We start from the raw sequence: 19,464 nt of genomic DNA on the forward strand, positions 1-19,464 counted from the left end.
CCAGCTGCCCCTCCAGCCCCGCCCTGAGGCTGCCCCAGGCTGGGGGCGGCACTCCCAGTAGTTCCTTTTTTTCTGAGACAGGGCCTCACTCTACTGGCCAGGCTAAGTTGCAGTGGCGGGATCATAGCTCACTGCAACCTTGAACTCCTGGGCTCAAGCAGTGCTCCTACCTCAGCCTCCAGAGTAGCTAGGACTACAGGTGTACACCACACCTGGCTGACAATAGTTTCTTAGAGATGACATCTGAGACACAAGCAACTAAACAAAACAAAACAAAAAATAGATAAAACCTTTCACATTGCAAATGATACCATTGAGAAAGTGAAAAGACAACCCATATAATGGGAGAAAATATTTGCAAATCATAGTTTGATAAAGAGTTAGTATTCAGAATATATAAAGAACTCTTAAAACTCAACAGGTTGTCTTTTTACTATTGGGTTTTAAGAGTTCTTTACAAATTATGAATAAAATAAGATCTTATTTTATTCAGGGCAAAGGATCTGAATAGACCCTTCTCCAAAAAGGCCTAAAAATGGCCAATAAGCACATGAAAAGATGCTCAGTATCAGCCATCAGAGAAATACAAACTGTAACCACACAAGACAGCATCACACACTCACTGAAATGGCTGGAACCAAAACGTGACACTCGCTGTGGAGAAACGGAAACTCTCACACGAGCTGGTGGGAACGAACGTGGCTCAGTCACTTTGGAAAACCGTTTGCCAGTTCCTCACAATGTTAAACGTGGAATGATCGTATGACCCTGCACATGGCATACTCAAAACTGAAAACGTAAGTCCACACAAAACTTGTACATGACACCACAGCAGCACGATTCCTCACAGCCATGAAGTGGAAACAATGCAGTGTCCCCCAGGTGAGGGGACAGACACGTGACACACGCATGATGGAATATGATCTTCCACAGAAAGGAAGATGAATGAACCCGAAAACATTATTCTGAGTGAAGGAAGACAGTCATAAGAGGCCACATTAGTGCATGATACCATTTCTATGAAATGCTCAGACAGGTAACTCCTTAGAGAGAGAAAGCAGGTCAGTGGTTGCCAGGGTTTAGAGAGGAGAACAGGGTCCCCACAGAACAGCATCCCCGTCCAGAACAGGGTTACCTCAGAACAGAGTCCCCTGAGAACAGGGTCCCCACAAAGCTGTGTCTCCCTCAGAACAGGGTCCCTTTCAAAACTGAGGGGAAGTGACTGTTAAAGAGTATGGCTGCCTCCTTTGGGGTGATTAAAATGTTTTCAATTAGCTAGTACTGGCTGCATAACCTTGTGAAGAAACTAAAACCCACACAATGATACATTTTTTGTAAGTATGTACGTATTTATTTTTAACAGAGACAGGGTCTTACTCTGTTGTCAGGCTGGAGTGCAGTGGTGTGATCAGGGCTGATTGCAGCCTCTACCTCCTCAGCTCAAGCAATCCTCCTCTCTCAGTCTCCTGAGTAGCTGGGACCCACAGGTATGTACCACCACACCTGGCAATTTTTAAAAAAAATTCCCATAGAAACAGGGTTTCCTTGTGTTGCTGAGTCTGGTCTTGAACTCCTGGGCTCAAGTGATCTTCCTACCTTAGCCTCCCAAAGCGTTGGAATTACAGGCATAAGCCACCGTGCCTGGCTGAAATTATACATTTTAAAACAGTGACTTTTGTGTTATTTCTCAATTAAAAAAACGAAGTAACTCAAAAAAGTTCCAGAGCAAGGTCACTCACCCTGCCAGGAACAATGAGGTTCTCCACGCCCACCAGGTCCCGCTGCAGCTCCGTCAGCTTCTGCAGGTTCTCCAGCCGCATGAGAATCTGCTGCAGTGTGGTGGTCACCTCTGTGATGGCCTTCAGGGCGTCTGTGTGGAGAGACCCCTCAGTACAGGTGCCCAGGCAGTGGTATGCACAGCATCCTCCACCCACCACCTCGTGACAGGAACCAGCATTCTAAAAGGCAGTTTTAATTAGAGGCACATGCTATTTGACTCCTTATAGCAGTCCCCAGCCTTTTTGGTACCAGGGACCGGTTTCGTGGAAGAGAGTTTTTCCACAGACTGGGGTGGTGGGAATGGTTTTGGGATGAAACTGTTCTGCTCAGATCATCAGGCATGTATTAGATTCTCACAAGGAGTGGGCAAACTAGATCCCCCACAGGCGCAGTTCACAGTTGGGTTTGTGCTCCCATGAGAATGGAACATTGCTGATGTGACAGGAGGAGCTCAGGTGGTAATGCTTGCATCAGAACACGTCCCCATCAGAGCACGTCCCCATCAGAGCGGGTCCCCATCAGAGCGGGTCCCCATCAGAGCGGGTCCCCATCAGAGCACGTCCCCATCAGAGCGGGTCCCCATCAGAGCACGTCCCCATCAGAGCATGTCCCCATCAGAGCACGTCCCCATCAGAGCGGGTCCCCATCAGAGCGGGTCCCCATCAGAGCGGGTCCCCATCAGAGCACGTCCCGATCAGAGCACGTCCCCATCAGAGCGGGTCCCCATCAGAGCGGGTCCCCATCAGAGCGGGTCCCCATCAGAGCACGTCCCCATCAGAGCGGGTCCCCATCAGAGCACGTCCCCATCAGAGCACGTCCCCATCAGAGCAGGTCCCCATCAGAACAGTGTCCCCCTTGTGACTGAGTCACATCAGAAAAGGGGACTAAATTTACACTACAATTAGAAATCAGATGTTTAGGTTAAAACGGTAACAGTTTACTCTTTTGTCCCTTTAATAAAAATAAAAAATGACAAAGGCTGTCTATGTTAGAAATCTCTAACAGGACACCTTGGTCCAATTTTTTTTTTTTTTTGGGACGGAGTTTCGCTCATTACCCAGGCTGGAGTGCAATGGCGCGGTCTCGGCTCACCGCAACCTCCGCCTCCTGGGTTCAGGCGATTCTCCTGCCTCAGCCTCCCGAGTAGCTGGGATTACAGGCACGCGCCACTATGCCCAGCTCATTTTTGTATTTTTAGTAGAGACGGGGTTTCACCATGTTGACCAGGATGGTCTCGATCTCTTGACCTCGTGATCCACCCGCCTCGGCCTCCCAAAGTGCTGGGATTACAGGCGTGAGCCACCGCGCCCGGCAGTCCAGTCTTTTGTATGTGTTAGAGCCAAGGCCTCCAGGACAGAAACATCCACAGGCAGCAGGTTCCTCGGGAGGTTGCACCCCATTCCCCCGTGTGCTTTGGGGGTTTTGCGGACCTCAGCAGGAGCATGCCCTGTGACCCCTGCAGGGCAATTAGATTCATTCCCGACATTACTCAGATGTGGGGCTGGGCAGGGCCTTGCCAGAGGGTGGAGGAGCAGAATAGGCAGAGACCTGGTGAGACCCGGTGAGGCCTGGGACCTGCCCCCTGCCAGCAGCCAGAGGAAACAGGAAGGGAGGCCAGCGCGAGTGCTGCCACTGTGGTCCGGGCCCTAAGGGGCAGGCCCCGGGGCTTCCCAGTGAAGGAAGTCTGCAGGTCTAGCAAAGCCGCCCCCGCTGCCCAGCCACATGCGCTGACCCCTGAGGCGCGGTCCCACGCCACGCTCACCGTGGCAGTCGGCGTAGTCGTGGTGCCCGGGGCTGTAGTGTCGGCACAGGCGGCGCAGCAGCAGGCGGTAGTGCAGCAGCCGCTGGGTGGGCTTCAGCAGGAACGCGTTGAGAGGCAGATAGCACACCTTCTGCCGCTCGAACTCCTTGTAGACCGCCTCCAACTTCTTACAGTGCTTCGTAGCCCTCTCCAGCTCTGTTAGAACCTCGGCGTGTCTTTGGAAGTAGCTGGTGAACTCCTGTGGAGAAGCAAAAACAGGGCCTTTAGGTGAGGAGACGTGGGGGTCCAGGCGGAGATGGGTCTGTTTTCCTGGGTGGCGGGTGCCACAGGGCAAACTGTGCCAGTGCGGGCTTGCTGGCCTCCACAGAATGCACCTCAACCCATCTCGGATGCCGTGTGACCTGTACCTCATTCCAGCCACAGTCCCTGCCACGTGCACCACGAACTGGCTTACTTACTTACTTCCAGGATTTTAATATCATTTTGTTTTAATGAACATTAAAGATGACCACAGTATGATAATCCAGATCAAACAGATTTGTGCATATTTCAATTTTAAATTAGTGCAGCTGCCTCTGGGGTAAGTACAACTCTCTCATTAACGACCTGACTCAGGATCCATTGAGGCAGGAAAGGAGCACCTGGACTGAATGGAATTCTTCAAAGGGCTTATCTGAGCACAGAACAGCAAAACCTACGGTCCCTGGCGAATTCTAGGTGTGAGGAGTGGCCAGAGTCTCGCAGAACTGGGTGGGAGGTGGGACAGGCGAGGGATGGAGGAGGGGGCGCTTGAGGTCGCTGTGGCAAGTGGCTCAGCTTCGTGGCGTCGTGCGGGGCTCCACACCTTGGGCGGCCACGTGAACGCACGAGCAGCCTGAGAGGGAGGGAGAACTCTCCCAGACACGTGGAGCAAGAGTGAGAGCCCTGAAAGGTCAACGCACGACCTGTGCTGTTGCCCACATGTGAGCACCGGCACCTGTAGAGGGAAGTCCCACTTCCCGTGCTGCCCCTGCCCCTCCAAACGTCGACTCCATTCCTGTGACTCCCGCCACATGCCCTTCGTGGAGCTGGAATACCCGAAAGAAATACCTGAACTAGGAGCCTCACAGCCAAGGTGGAAACAAGTTCCAGAGCCCCGCCCTCCCCACAGCAGCACGGGGACTCTGCTCTGAGGAGGCCCTGTCCTGGGGAGGGGGCTCTGTCCTGGGGAGGGGTCCCTGTCCTGGGGAGGGGGCTCTGTCCTGGGGAGGGGCCCTGTCCTGGGGAGGGGCCCTGTCCTGGGGAGGGGCCCTGTCCTGGGGAGGGGGCTCTGTCCTGGGGAGGGGTCCTGTCCTGGGGAGGGGGCTCTGTCCTAGGGAGGGGGCTCTGTCCTGTGGAGGGGTCCCTGTCCTGGGGAGGGGACTCTGTCCTGGGGAGGGGCCCTGTCCTGGGGAGGGGCCCTGTCCTGGGGAGGGGACTCTGTCCTGGGGAGGGGGCCCTGTCCTGGGGAGGGGGCTCTGTCCTGGGGAGGGGGCCCTGTCCTGGGGAGGGGACTCTGTCCTGGGGAGGGGTCCTGTCCTGGGGAGGGGTCCTGTCCTGGGGAGGGGGCTCTGTCCTGGGGAGGGGGCTCTGTCCTGTGGAGGGGTCCCTGTCCTGGGGAGGGGACTCTGTCCTGGGGAGGGGTCCTGTCCTGGGGAGGGGCCCTGTCCTGGGGAGGGGTCCTGTCCTGGGGAGGGGCCCTGTCCTGGGGAGGGGGCTCTGTCCTGGGGAGGGGTCCTGTCCTGGGGAGGGGGCTCTGTCCTAGGGAGGGGGCTCTGTCCTGTGGAGGGGTCCCTGTCCTGGGGAGGGGACTCTGTCCTGCGGAGGGGGCTCTGTCCTGGGGAGGGGTCCCTGTCCTGGGGAGGGGGCTCTGTCCTGGGGAGGGGTCCCTGTCCTGGGGAGGGGGCTCTGTCCTGGGGAGGTGGCTCTGTCCTGGGGAGGGGTCCTGTCCTGGGGAGGGGGCTCTGTCCTGGGGAGGGGTCCTGTCCTGGGGAGGGGGCTCTGTCCTGGGGAGGGGTCCCTGTCCTGGGGAGGGGGCTCTGTCCTGGGGAGGGGTCCTGTCCTGGGGAGGGGTCCTGTCCTGGGGAGGGGGCTCTGTCCTGGGGAGGGGACTCTGTCCTGGGGAGGGGGCCCTGTCCTGGGGAGGGGCCCTGTCCTGGGGAGGGGGCTCTGTCCTGGGGAGGGGGCTCTGTCCTGGGGAGGGGCTCTGTCCTGGGGAGGGGGCCCTGTCCTGGGGAGGGGGCTCTGTCCTGGGGAGGGGCCCTGTCCTGGGGAGGGGGCTCTGTCCTGCGGAGGGGGCCCTGTCCTGGGGAGGGGACTCTGTCCTGGGGAGGGGGCCCTGTCCTGTGGAGGGGGCTCTGTCCTGGGGAGGGGCCCTGTCCTGGGGAGGGGGCTCTGTCCTGGGGAGGGGGCTCTGTCCTGGGGAGGGGGCTCTGTCCTGGGGAGGGGCCCTGTCCTGGGGAGGGGCCCTGTCCTGGGGAGGGGGCTCTGTCCTGGGGAGGGGTCCTGTCCTGGGGAGGGGCTCTGTCCTGGGGAGGGGTCCTGTCCTGGGGAGGGGCCCTGTCCTGGGGAGGGGGCTCTGTCCTGGGGAGGGGTCCTGTCCTGGGGAGGGGCCCTGTCCTGGGGAGGGGGCTCTGTCCTGGGGAGGGGTCCTGTCCTGGGGAGGGGCCCTGTCCTGGGGAGGGGGCTCTGTCCTGGGGAGGGGCTCTGTCCTGGGGAGGGGGCCCTGTCCTGGGGAGGGGACTCTGTCCTGGGGAGGGGCTCTGTCCTGGGGAGGGGCTCTGTCCTGCGGAGGGGGCCCTGTCCTGGGGAGGGGGCTCTGTCCTGGGGAGGGGGCCCTGTCCTGGGGAGGGGGCTCTGTCCTGGGGAGGGGCTCTGTCCTGGGGAGGGGCTCTGTCCTGCGGAGGGGGCCCTGTCCTGGGGAGGGGGCTCTGTCCTGGGGAGGGGGCCCTATCCTGGGGAGGGGGCCCTATCCTGGGGAGGGGGCTCTGTCCTGGGGAGGGGGCCCTGTCCTGGGGAGGGGTCCCTGTCCTGGGGAGGGGGCTCTGTCCTGGGGAGGGGGCCCTGTCCTGGGGAGGGGCCCTGTCCTGGGGAGGGGGCCCTGTCCTGCGGAGGGGCCCTGTCCTGAGAATGATGTTCTGAGGAGGACTCTGTTCTGTGGGAACCCTGATCTGAGAACGGCCTTGTCCTGACGCGGATGCTGTTCCAGGAGGACCCACTCTCAGGAGAACAATGCTCTCGGGGATCATCCTGCCCTGAGACGAACACTGTTCTGGGGGAGTCCTGGCCTGCTGGAAATGGGGACGCTGCCCTCAAGGGAATGCTAATCAGTGGAGAAAAAGGTTCAGAGGAGAACGATGTTGTGGGGCTGGTGGGGCCTGATCTAAGGCAAACAATGTTTTGAGGTGGAGTCTGTTCTGGGGGTTAGTCCTGACTGGAGCGGGACTGTTCTGGGGGGACCCTGGTCTGAGGGGACCCTGCTCTGAGGGGGACCCTGCTCTGAGGGGGACCCTGGTCTGAGGGGACCCTGGTCTGGGGGGACCCTGGTCTGATGGGGACCCTGGTCTGGGGACCCTGCTCTGAGGGGGACCCTGGTCTGGGGGGATCCTGGTCTGGGGGGACCCTGCTCTGAGGGGACCCTGGTCTGAGGGGGACCCTGGTCTGGGGGGGCCCTGGTCTGAGGGGACCCTGGTCTGGGGGGACCCTGCTCTGAGGGGGACCCTGGTCTGGGGGGACCCTGGTCTGAGGGGGACCTGTTCTGGGGGGACCCTGCTCTGAGGGGGGCCCTGCTCTGAGGGGGGCCCTGCTCTGAGGGGGACCCTGGTCTGGGGGGACCCTGGTCTGAGGGGGTTCCTGGTCTGGGGGGACCCTGCTCTGAGGGGGACCCTGCTCTGAGGGGGGCCCTGCTCTGAGGGGACCCTGCTCTGAGGGGGACCCTGGTCTGGGGGGACCCTGGTCTGAGGGGACCCTGGTCTGAGGGGGACCCTGGTCTGGGGGGGCCCTGGTCTGAGGGGACCCTGCTCTGAGGGGGACCCTGCTCTGAGGGGGGCCCTGCTCTGAGGGGACCCTGCTCTGAGGGGACCCTGGTCTGGGGGGGCCCTGCTCTGAGGGGCCCCTGCTCCCATTCACAGCACTCGTCCGGGCGGCAGTCACCACGCTGCAGTCGCCACGCTGCCTACCTTTAACTGGCGCATGTTCCTGAGCAGGATGTCCCCGATTCGTTGATGGCCGACTTTTGTGTGGGCTTTGGAGGGCCCTTCCCTGAGTCAAGAGAAACAAAGTGGTTGTCCACATGGTGATGGCTTGCAGAAGGCGATGCAGTCTGACGCAGGTGACAGCTGCCCTGGGTCCGGCTGGAGGAGGGCGGCGAAGCTCTGAGGCGGAAGAGGCCGCAGGGCGGGGCCTGCACCGGGTGGGAGCTGCCAGTGCGTGTCTGGCCATTCTCTACAACAGACAAAAAGGTCCGGGCCAAAAGGGACCTCCGACTTTAAACTTGCCCCTTGCACTCTCTTTTCTGAAGGAGGGTGAACAAAGGATATGATTACAGCTGCACCCCTCCCCACGGGCTCCTAATAATATACTCCAGTGAAATAATGGCTCTTCCGAATTAGTTTCTGAAGCTGGGAAGTTCCTAAGAGCAGTGACAGTGAGTTGGTGTGGGAGTCTCCCGTGGGGGGTTCCAGGACCTGGCGGCTGAAGGGGTGTTACCAGAGCGCCAGCCTCTGCTCCACCTCGCGCAGGAAGCCTCTGTGGAACTCATAGATGGGATCGACGTTGGAGAAGAGCAGCGTCATCAGAGCTGCAGGCATGGCGTCCTCCTTCACCACGGCACTGCGGAACCACTGTGGGAAGAGCGTGGTGTGAGGGGAGGCGCGGCTCTTGTTGGGGACTGAGAAACTGCGCCCCAAGGACCTTAGCTGTGGGACACCCAGCACTGAACCTGCGGTCACCACCTACAGAGGTTCAGACCAGCACTACAGCTCTCCTTTGCTGACCACCCAGTTTTCAAATATAATGAAACTATCCTACATCAAAAGTTTCAAATGGACACTTTATAGCTTCATTAAAAACTTGGACCCAAATGTTCTGACCTGACTTAGAATAAACATTTTAAGACAGATATATTTAACAAAATATACACATGCGCGTCTCATGATTATCAAGAGACATTTCTCGGCTGGGCACAGTGGCTCATGCCTGTAATCCCAGCTGTTTGGGAGGCCAACTAAAGTGGGCAGATCACTTGAGGTCAGGAGTTCGATACCAGCCTGGCAACATGGTGAAACCCCATCTCTACTAAAAATATAAAAATTAGCTGGGCATGGTGGCAGGTGCCTGTAATTCCAGCTACTAGGGAGGCTGAGGCAGGAGAATTGCTTAAACCCAGGAGGTGGAGGTTGCAGTGGGCTGAGATCACGCCACTGCACTCCAGACTGGGTGATAGAGCAAGACTCCATCTCAAAAAAAAAAAAAAAAAAAAAAAAAAGGCTACTTCTCTGTGTTCAGATGAGAGATTTATTAAAAGCAAAATCAAAGCAATCAAGGACTTTCGTACCACAGTAATAACTTCTAAATCCTTCAGGTATGTTCGTTCTGTGGCGAGAATCTCCTTGACTATGAAGTAGGCCTCGTCTGCAGGCATGCGCTGAAAGAAGCAGAGAGCTGTGAGTGCGTGTCCTCCGGACGTGGCACCCTCCCCTGTTCCGTGAGCCTGAGGTGTGTAACGTTTGCTTTCTTCTGCTCCAGTCAACACTGTCATGGGTTTTCACCCCCAGTTTCTGAAGGGATTTATCCCTGAGTGAAGACATAGTCACAATGAGTCCTGCTATTCTTTTGGAGAGAAGAATTGCTGTTTAAATATCACCATACGTAAACAGGGCCGAAGTTTATTGTTGGTTTTGTGATAGAAATCATTTTTCAGTCCGGCAAGGTGGCTCACCCCTCCAATCCCAGCACTTTGGGAGGTGGGTGGATCACCTGAGATCAGGAGTTCAAGACCAGCCTGGCCAACATGGTGAAACCCCATCTCTACGAAAAATACACAAAACTAGCCAGGCGTGGTGGTGCACACCTGTAATCCCAGTTACTTGGGAGGCTGAGGCAGGAGAATCGCTTGAACCTGGGAGGTGGAAGTCATGCCATTGCACTCCAGCCTGGGAGACAGAGCGAGACTCGGTCTCAAAATAAATAAATAGATTTAAATAAAAATTTTAAAAATAAAATAAATCACCGTTCAAATACCACTGCAGCGGCATAGCTGGTCAGCAGACGCAGGTCCACGAGTGTGTGTGTGCTTATAAATTACTAAACCTAACCCGCACAAAAGTCGTCAAAACGACCGAACAGTGTGCATGCTAAGCGTGCCTGTGTCGGAGTACCAGGCTTCCGGTGCACTTCCTGGTGCAGCTACGGGCCGCAGCCATGGGCCACACCCGGGCCGAGTTTTCTGTGCCCTGCTGGAGGCAGCCCAGCCCTGAGCACTCCTACAGCTGGCAGGGCGATCACTGCTCAAGGTGCTGGCGCCGAGCAGGCAAGCTGGCCGCAGGGGAGCCTCCGCGTCTCACCCAACACAGTATCCCTGGCAAAGCACACGCCTCATCATGGCTCCGCAGGCACTGGGTCCTGTCCCTGGAGAGCCTCTCTGCACCCTGAACCCTCCACGAGCCACACTCCATTGAGGCGCAGCTTAACGGCCTCTTCTCCGTGCTCTCCCACTGCCCAGAAACCATGATCCTGCTCTACCCCGGCCGCTGGCCTGCTCCACCCCAGACTGCGGCCGGCTTCAGGGCAGGTGGGCCGGGCAATCCGTGGAGCAGACGGCAGCTCCCAATAGGCGCCTGGACACTGGCCCCTACCCCTGCGAGGGCATCCTACTAGGAGAAGGCAGGCAAGAAGCAACAACAGTCACGCGTCACAGCACAGAGGGACGTACAGGGCGCACGCAGAGCAGAGGAGGGGCTGCAGGCTGGCGGCGTAGCGGGCCACAGCCTCACTCGGAGCGGACAGGGCGGCCCATGGGACAGCTCAGAGGTCACGGGGCTGGAGCAAGGTGCGGAGGTAGGAGGGAGCAGGCAGGCTGCTGGTGGGGAAGGCAGGCCACGTGGGCCTTCTGGGCCCTTCGGGTCTGCCTGAATGTGCTGTGACTCACGTGGCCCCAGGATGAGAACAGACCGGGAGGGCAGGGAGGTTCCCAGGGGACCTCGGTACCAGCCGGTGAGACGGTGCTCGCGGCGGGGCACAGAGGGGTGGGGGTCAGATCCTGGATGCGTTCTGAAGGTTGAGCCAACCTGAGTTCTGACGTGGATGTAAGGCGTGAGGGACGCAGGCAGGAGGGGCGACTGCCGCGGTTTTTGACCTAAGCCAGGGAAAGACCAGTTGCCATGACCGAGGTGGGGCAGGTTTGGGAGGAATAGCAAGAGCTGGGTTTCCAGGTGAGCGAGCAGCCGAGGTGGCACGTGGGGCCGTCTTCGTCCCTGTCCTGCCGTGAAGTTCAGGACAGCTGTGAAATGCTGGCAGGGCTGTCCACTCCTCGTGCATGAGAGGAGGACAGAGGCACGCCTATCCCGTGAGTCCAGAGCCCATGGAGAGAGCCAGCTGTGAAGGGACAGTGACCCCCTAGCCCGCGGGGATGCCACCACCGGGAGCCCTCCAGTGCCCGACGCGGTGCCTCCCCCTCCAGAGTCCTGCACACCGCACCCACTGCTGTCCTCTCCTCAGCTCTTCCCACGGCTGGCAGCCCGCCTGGCTCCCACAGCCCTGCCACCATGCGCCAGCTCGGTCCCCAGGGAGCAGCCAAACCGCCTTTCCAGCCTTCAGCCTTTTTCCATCTTTTCTTTTTGAGCTTCATGATATTAAAAATGACTTTTTAAACTTTCAAAGGAAAGGTTGAGCCCACCTTTCAAATCCAAATTCAGTAAAATCTCTTTACAAAGTCTTTTCTTCGCTGGGTGTGGTGGCTGATGACTGATTCCAGCACTCCGGGAGGCTGATACGGGAGGATCACTTGGGCACGGAAGTACAAGGCTGCAGTGAGCTGTGAACTCACCACTGCACTGCAGCCCGGGCAACAGAGTCTGACGCTGTTTCTGAAAAGGGAAGTCCTTTCTCCACTGGAGCTTGATATACCCAGTGAATTCCCCGGGGGCAGAGCTGGTCCCATCCCCAGAGGCCCATGTTGATGGTCTGGGAGGCCCCAGCCTTTCCCACACAGCCGAGGGACAGGAATGTTGCATGCTAATGCCCCACTAGCTGTTGGCCTTGGGCCCTGGGGGAGAGCCTGGGGTAGGGAAGGCGGCTTCCTAGCCACAGTCACCTTGGCGTGGGGTCCAGAAGCTATGTCCTAACTCTGGATGTTGTTCTATAGAAAGAAACAGGATGCCTGAGTCCAGAGCAGCTCCGCTCCTCTAGGGTGAGGCAGAGATGCTCACTCCATGGCAGAGTCCCAGCAGGTGATAACGAGACTTCTCGTCACAGGTGCCACCAGTGGGTCACAAGGGAGTCAGGGGAGTGGAGTGGCCAAGAGGAGGGGTGGCCGTCCCACCCTGCCCCACCCCCTCATCGGCCTGAGAAACACCCGAAGGAGACTCTCAGGGACAGATAATACAGCAGCTGCCACTCTGCCCCCACCTCCAGACCAAGGTCCAACATGAGCCCCAGCGGGCTGGGCTGTGGACCAGGGATTAGAGGGCAGCAAGGGGCAGCCACAAGGAGCACACAATCCTTCGAGCTTCGCCACCTGTCCCCACAGGAAGAGTCTGTGCCCACGCAGAGTGTGGAAGGGGCACACAGACCCTTCCTCTGGCACCTTTAGCTTTCCTGCCTTTCAAATATTGCTGGTCCTCACCAATCTCTACTAAAATGGGGAGAAATGGTATATCAAGTGGGGGACCCTGGGGAGGAGGCACAGGCTGGTGAGGGGGGCTGGAGGCGGGCAGCTCTTCGCTCCTCCCTGCACAGTCCAGCAACTGGGTGCAAGTGAGAACGCTTGACAGGCGGCCTTAACGGCAGCATATGGTTCTCAGAGTCCTGTGTCACCTTGGTCCCCCCAGGAGAGGCATCTGCCAGGCCCCGCCAGCAGAGCTGTCAGTGACTCTGGGGCCAGGGCCTCCCCAGAACCTGCTGCAGCCTGGCTGGAGACACGGGCTCACAAGGTCGGCACGGAGGGGACTCTGGTGGGGACCTACCTCTGGGTCAAACCAGCGGCCCTGCGTGCTGAGGAAGGGTCACTCCTGCCATCTTGGAGCCCACCTGGCGGGGGGGCACCAGCTTTGCTATGTCAACTCACACACACAGAATTGAAGCAGAACCCAGAGCCCTCCCTCCAGAGCCCAGGTGTTGAGGAGAGGCAACAGGAGACCCCACGTCAGGGCTGAGGGTCCCCACATGCAGGGGCTGGGCCCGAGGGCTGCTGAATCTTCCTCTGCGGTGACCCAGCCACCAACTCCTCCGGAGCATGACCCCATCCCAGAGGGCCTTGCCATGCTGCTGTCCCCATGCCACATTGTGACTAAAAGGCTTCTCCCAGGGCCACCCGCCCCAGCCCAATTATCCTCAGTTGTGACAAGCTGTCACCCTATAGAACCATCTAAATAATCAACTGATTTTTGTAATATAAAGTTACAAATTAAAATTTAGTCTTTTTTTTGTTTTTTGAGATGGAATCTCATTCTGTAGCCCAGGCTGGAGTGCAGTGGCACGATCCTGGCTCATTGCAACCTCCGCCTCCCGGGTCCTGGTTCAAGCAGTTCTCCTGCCTCAGACTCCCAAGTATCTGGGATTACAGGCACCAACCACCATGCCCAGCTAATTTTTGTATTTTTAGTGGAGATGGGGTTTCACCATGTTGGCCAGTCTGGTCTTGAACTCCTGACCTCATGATCTGTCTGCCTTAGCATCCCAAAGTGCTGGGATTACAGGCATGAGCCACTGCGCCCAGCCTAAAATTTAGTCTAAAAAACAAACTTCCTCATGGCCATTTTTGTTTTGTAACAAAGAAACAGTGGAGAAAGAGACTGTCATTAGGTTTCCAAAATAAAATAAAAAGACACATTGTTTGGAAACAGTGTTGCTGCCGAACCAAGCGTCCAGAACGAGCCTTGGCCTGCAGACCCCATGCAGCAGCACGAGGCGTGGTGTCCTGCGCTGCCTCCAGACCGGGGCTCCTCCCACTCCGGGTGGGATCTAGGGGGACCCTCGGGCCACAGGGAAGGAGGAACCTGCCCCGTCTGTGCCAGCCCACCTGCTGAGAGTCCCAGCATCCCACAGGTAGCCCTGCCATCCAGAAGGCAGGCCTTGGACAAAATATCCTCTGGCCAATTCAGGCATATTGAGGTGTCACAATGACACAGCTCCCCCTGTGCCAGCGTGACTCCCTCCCTCCTAGAGGCCCCATGGCCTCGTCCTGTCAAGCTGCTGCTACTCAGGGACCCCGTGTCTCCCTTCTCTGTGGACTCCAGGTCCGATAGGGTCTGCAAACTCCCTGGACCCTGAGTCTTTTCTTTTAGGTCCATCTGCAAAACCGTAGCTGTAGGCAGATTGCACTGGGCTGGAAGAGTGGAGGCCACCCTGAGGCCCCAGCATCCCTGCCCCTGGTTGTCCTGAGCCTGCCAGCGGCGGGCTGCTCTGCTCAGTCACTTTCTCCCTGCAGACCCTCAGTGTATGCCCTTATTCCTATCACCTTCGATAAAAAGAGGCCCACAGGGGACACTGCCTCAACTTTCTGCCATGAACTGTCAACCCTGCCTGTGGCCCATGTACTCTCCCCTTGCTACAACAGCAGAGGGCCGTCTCCTCCCCATCGCGGTTCCTCCACTGTCTCCAACATCTGGCCAGGGCCCCCACTTGCCCATTGGGTCTTCCACCCAGGAGCCTCTCTGGCCCTCAAAGGGGTCCCTAGTAGACCCTCCCTTAGCACCCAGATCTTTCCCCCAGTTACTCAATTGTAAAGTAGAAGCTTGACCAAGCAAGAAGCAATGAAAGGAGCAAAGGAGGGAGGAAGGGAGGGAGAAATGAGGAGATGAGGAGGGAGGGGGGAGGAGGGAGGGAGGGAGGGGGGAGGAGGGAGGGAGGGAGGGGGGAGGAGGGAGGGAGGGAGTGGGGGAGGGAGAGAGGGAGTGGGGGAGGGAGAGAGGGAGTGGGGGAGGGAGGGAGGGAGTGGGGGAGGGAGGGAGTGGGTAGGGGAGGGAGGGAGGGAGTGGGGGAGGGAGGGAGGGAGGGGGAGGCTGGAAGTGCCTGCCCAGTCCCAGGATCCAGCTTGACACATGGAGCCGGTGGGTGCCAGGAACTATTTACTAAATGAATAAGGAAATTTGTTTTTGTAGGAAGGAACCTGGAGTCCCAGAGGTAAGAGGAAAAGTCTTAAGAAGGTTTTGCTCGGGAAGGTGGCCCAGCACCTCCTCTCTGCTCAGGAGGCTGGTGGGGCAGCCGTGAGTGCAGAGCCCTTCCCTGGCCCACCCCAGGCTCCCCACCAGCATCACCCCAAGAGTGAGCGAGCACAGCCCCACCCCCCAACCCTCCGCTAGGGGCGCACCTTGTGTCTTGGCTCCTCGTGGTCCATCCCGGCATCGCTGAGGACAGGGCTGAGGAGTGGGGATGAGCCCTGCTCAGCTGTGCACAAAGGCACCTGAAATGCAGGGCTCAGACTCGGGGGGCTCTTCCGGCTGCAGGGAGAAGGCTGAGGACTCTCCGTGGAAAGGCCTGGAAATGAATGGGGTGGGGGACGAAGCGAGACATGAGAAAGGGCTGTGAGGCCGGCTTAGAGCCACTACCACACTCGGGCCACACAGCCACCAGCGTCACCCGTGCCAGGACTTCCTGGAAAATGCGCATCTAAAAGCCTTCATCACATCCAGTTCTAAACATGACATAAAATGAAGGTTGATGGTTCATCTACCCAATTTCAGAGAGCAACCAGACAGTGTGTTTCCTCCCAGGACTCTAGGGGGACCTGGATACCATCCTTGTGTTTCTAGGGGCTTCTTTTTGCTCTGCAGAACATGTAACTATGATAAAATTAAGCACCACAGTGTGTAAAGCAAAAGGCACCACCAGGAAGGGGAAAACTTTCCATGTGCATTGCTGGAGGTAGAGACTTAAGATGTCAAACCCATGCTAACATCTGAAAAAGCAATGTCTATATTAGGGCCAAACTTATTATTCATTGAAAAATGGGGCTGGGCATGGTGGCTCACGTCTGTAATCCCAGCACTTTGGGAGACTGAGGCAGGTGAATCACAAGGTCAGGAGTTTAAGACCAGCCTGGCCAACATGGTGAAACTGTCTCTACTAAAAACACAAAAATTAGCTGGGCGTGGTGGTGCATGCCTGTAATCCCAGCTACTTGGGAGGCTGAGGCAGGAGGATCACTTGAATCCAGGAGGCGGAGGTTGCAGTGAGCCGAGATCACGCCACTGCACTCCAGCCTGGGTGAAAGAGCGAGACTCCACCTCAAAAAAAAAAAAAAAAAAAAAAAGGATCATATAAAACTGCTCAATTCATGATACTGTTTTCCACTTTGTTGAGTTATTAATGAGAATTTTATTTTGGTTTTTGGTTTTCTAAAATAGCACAGTAAGTAACAATTGTTTCCTTCTTAAAACAATGTTTTTGAATAAGTACGTGCCCAATTTGCAGTCCAGTTCTAACGAGGATGATGATGAGTATACACATGTATTGTTGAGACGGAGTCTTGCTCTGTCTCCAGGCTGGAGTGCAGTGGCACAATCTCGGCTCACCGCAACCCCCACCTCCCAGGCTCAAGCGATTCTTCTGCCTCAGCCTCCTGAGTAGCTGGGACCTCAGGCACGTGCCATCACACCCAGCTAATTTTTGCATTTTTAGTAGAGATGGTGTTTCACTATGTTGGCCAGGATGGTCTCGATCTTTTGACCTCATGATCCGCCCACCTTGGCCTCCCAAAGTGCTGGGATTACAGGCGTGAGCCACTGCACCTGGCCAATGATGAGTATATTTCATTGTGCATTTTATAACTAAAAATCCTTTTCTATTTAAAAAAAATTCTCAAAGGTTAATTTCTAATGTTCTCCTATGGGAAACCAGTAACTATTAAGGGCCAAATTTTAAAGGTAAGTCTAAAGCAGAGTTTTAGAGAAGGAATTTAACTGCTATTTAAAAACCACCAAAGAAGGCTAGGCATGGTGGCTCATGCCTGTAATCCCGGTACTCTGGGAGGCTGAGGTGGGTGGATCACCTGACATCAGGAGTTCGAGAGCAGCCTGGTCATCATGGAGAAACCCCCATCTCTATTAAAAATAAAAAAATCGGCCAGGCGCGGTGGCTGAAGCTTGTAATCCCAGCACTTTGGGAGGCCGAAGCGGGTGGATCACAAGGTCAAGAGATCGAGACCATCCTGGTCAACATGGTGAAACCCTGTCTCACTAAAAATACAAAAAATCAGCTGGGCATGGTAGTGCCTGTAATCCCAGCTACTCGGGAGGCTGAGGCAGGAGAATTGCCTGAACCCAGGAGGCGGAGGTTGCGGTGAGCCGAGATCGCGCCATTGCACTCCAGCCTGGGTAACAAGAGCGAAACTCCGTTTCAAAAAAAAAAAAAAAAAAAAAAAAATCAATAAAAAATAAAATAAAAAAATCAGATGGGCATGGTCGCAGGTGCTTGTAATCCCAGCTGCTCAGGAGGCTGAGGCAGGACAATCACTTGAACCCAGGAGACTGAGCCAAGGTTGCGCCACCGTGCTCCAGCCTGGGCAACAAGAGTGAGATTTCGTCTCAAAAAACAAACAAAACTATCAAAGATGGAAATTTATGTTTCCAAGTGCATAGTGTTTGAACACTGAAACTATCATTATTTCTAACGATGATTACTGAATTGGCTTAACAAAGGTTGCAGCAGATTGGAACCCATGGTTGCATCAACGCCACACCATGGGGCCTCCTTACTCCACCCACAGTGGTTCAACGCAAGATTCTTTTACAATATTGTTGGCATCTCCAGATGCCACTGCCTGTAGTGACCAGTTTATAAAACCCAAATTTAGTTCATTTAACCTAAAACATGTAAGCGCACAGGTAGATGAGTGGATAGCAGCTTCTTGAGAGCAGCCAACATTGATTCCCTGTTTGTTGGGTTGACATAAGCAATTCAACAGGTTAACCCTCCAGTGGGACACGGGAGATGGAGGGGAAGAAGTCCTTATTTTCACATTGACAAATCAGGAGACCTGGAAAGATCTTGACTGCTGCTGGGGATTCTACTTATTAGGATTCTTAAGATGAACGAGCAGTGCCCATGATAGCAGAGCTTTCTTCTGTAATTTTTCACAAGATACATTTAAAACACAAGGAGATGTTCATTACTATAGAATACCTACAGCAATGAATTTATTAACAACCAATTTATTAGAATTTGCTTTCATTACACATTTAGTTAAAGTACACTAAAGCAACCTTAAAACAGCGTGAAATTCCTACTCCCTCCTTGCCCCACATACTGGGCCACATTTGGTCTTTTGTCACTTCTGCAGGGCTCAAAGTGGAACTGTGGCTCTGTGCCAGCCCCTGAAGTATGGATTACTTCTTATGTTGAAAAGAGGCATGTTTCCAAAGATGCGCTGTTTGGGATTGGTGTTCCAGAATCTTCTTTGTCCCCATTAAGCCAGAATTTCACAAGGAGATATTTTATGTGATAAAAATTCAGAGAAAAGTCTAGAAGCTACTAACATCCATGTATTCTTCATAACTGTGTTGTTCAAGGTGTAACAGTGAAGATGTTTCACACTCACGGTTTAACAGAAGCTACAGTCGGCATCCGCCATTGTACCCGTGTCCTGCTACAGTCGGCGTCCACCACCGTGCCCTTCTGTCCTGCCAGGGGTCCGTCCGCACAGCACCTCACTCAGGGAAGCGCAGTTCAACAGCAAGTTACTAGCTGACAGTTTACCAAAAAAACTGCTGCAAAGTCTTCCTTTATGTTTCAGTTGCAGGAGGTAAAACTTGAGGAAATGGCGCAATCACAAGACGCGTCAAAGTGTGTGCTTCTGTGACCCTGCTGGGGTTGCAATCAGGCCATGGCCAGTGTGGGGTAACAGGGCTGTAAATTAGAAAGTGCCACTCCCAGTAAACAAACCCCTAATAAATACCTCATAAAGGAAGGACACTCCCCTTTAGGATAGATTGCTCATTTGGAATAAACTATTTTTGGTTCTATGGAAGTTGAAAGTCATCATTTGATATTATTATAAATACTTTTTTTTTTTTTTTTGAGACAAAGTCTCTCTCTGTCACCCACGCTGGAGTGCAATGGTGTGATCTCTGCTCACTGCAACCTCCACCTCCTGGGTTCAAGAGATTCGTGTGCCTCTGCCTCCGGAGTAGCTGGGACTACAGGCGCCCGCCACCACTCCCGGCTAATTCTTGCATTTTTAGTAGAGATGGGATTTCACCATGTTGGCCAGGCTGGTCTTGAACTCCTGACTTCAGGCAATCCACCTGCCTCAGCCTCCCAAAGTGCTGGGATTACAGGTGTGAGCCACTGTGCCTAGCCTCTTTTTATTTTTCTTTTTTCTTTTTTTGTTTCTTCTTGTTTTTTCTTTCTTTTTTAAAAGACGGGTGGGATCTCATGATATTCAATCTGGATTTGAGCTCCTGGCCTAAACGGTCCTCCTGCCTCAGCCTTCTGTGTAGCTAGGACTTCAGGTATGCACCACTGTGCCTGGCTTAAACATTTATTTAAATGTTAGCTACAGCAAATTGCATAAATCTTGCCTTCAGATTACACAAACACAGATCCTACATGATAGTCAATAAATGTGTGGGGAGATTCTTTTTTTTCTACAAGCAACTGGCAATGAATGTGTAACTTTATTTATATGCGAAGTTGTTGGACTGTGTCCTCAGGCCTGATTTTGTATGGGCTGTTACCTTTGTCCCTGG

General features: G+C 55.3%; 1 protein-coding gene across 12 annotated transcripts in view; it reads right to left on the bottom strand.

Annotated features, from left to right (window-relative positions):
* Positions 1-19,464, bottom strand: part of FARP2 (FERM, ARH/RhoGEF and pleckstrin domain protein 2) — a 145,325-nt gene that overhangs the window by 14,178 nt on the left and 111,683 nt on the right. For 11 of the 12 annotated variants that reach the window (XM_039469883.2, XM_074398718.1, XM_074398714.1 and 8 more), the window contains 6 exons: positions 15,087-15,253; positions 9,114-9,203; positions 8,267-8,400; positions 7,738-7,819; positions 3,542-3,779; positions 1,740-1,870 (listed from right to left, as the gene is read on the bottom strand). In XM_039469883.2, the coding sequence (XP_039325817.2) occupies positions 1,740-1,870; positions 3,542-3,779; positions 7,738-7,819; positions 8,267-8,400; positions 9,114-9,203; positions 15,087-15,253 (842 nt within the window). Of the gene's footprint in view, positions 1-441; positions 1,646-1,739; positions 1,871-3,541; positions 3,780-7,737; positions 7,820-8,266; positions 8,401-9,113; positions 9,204-15,086; positions 15,254-19,464 lie in introns of those variants that run through there. The other variant, XM_074398720.1, reaches the window with a different exon arrangement.

The sequence above is a fragment of the Saimiri boliviensis genome, chromosome 5 (assembly GCF_048565385.1).
Source record: "Saimiri boliviensis isolate mSaiBol1 chromosome 5, mSaiBol1.pri, whole genome shotgun sequence".
NCBI classification, from domain to species: domain Eukaryota; kingdom Metazoa; phylum Chordata; class Mammalia; order Primates; family Cebidae; genus Saimiri; species Saimiri boliviensis.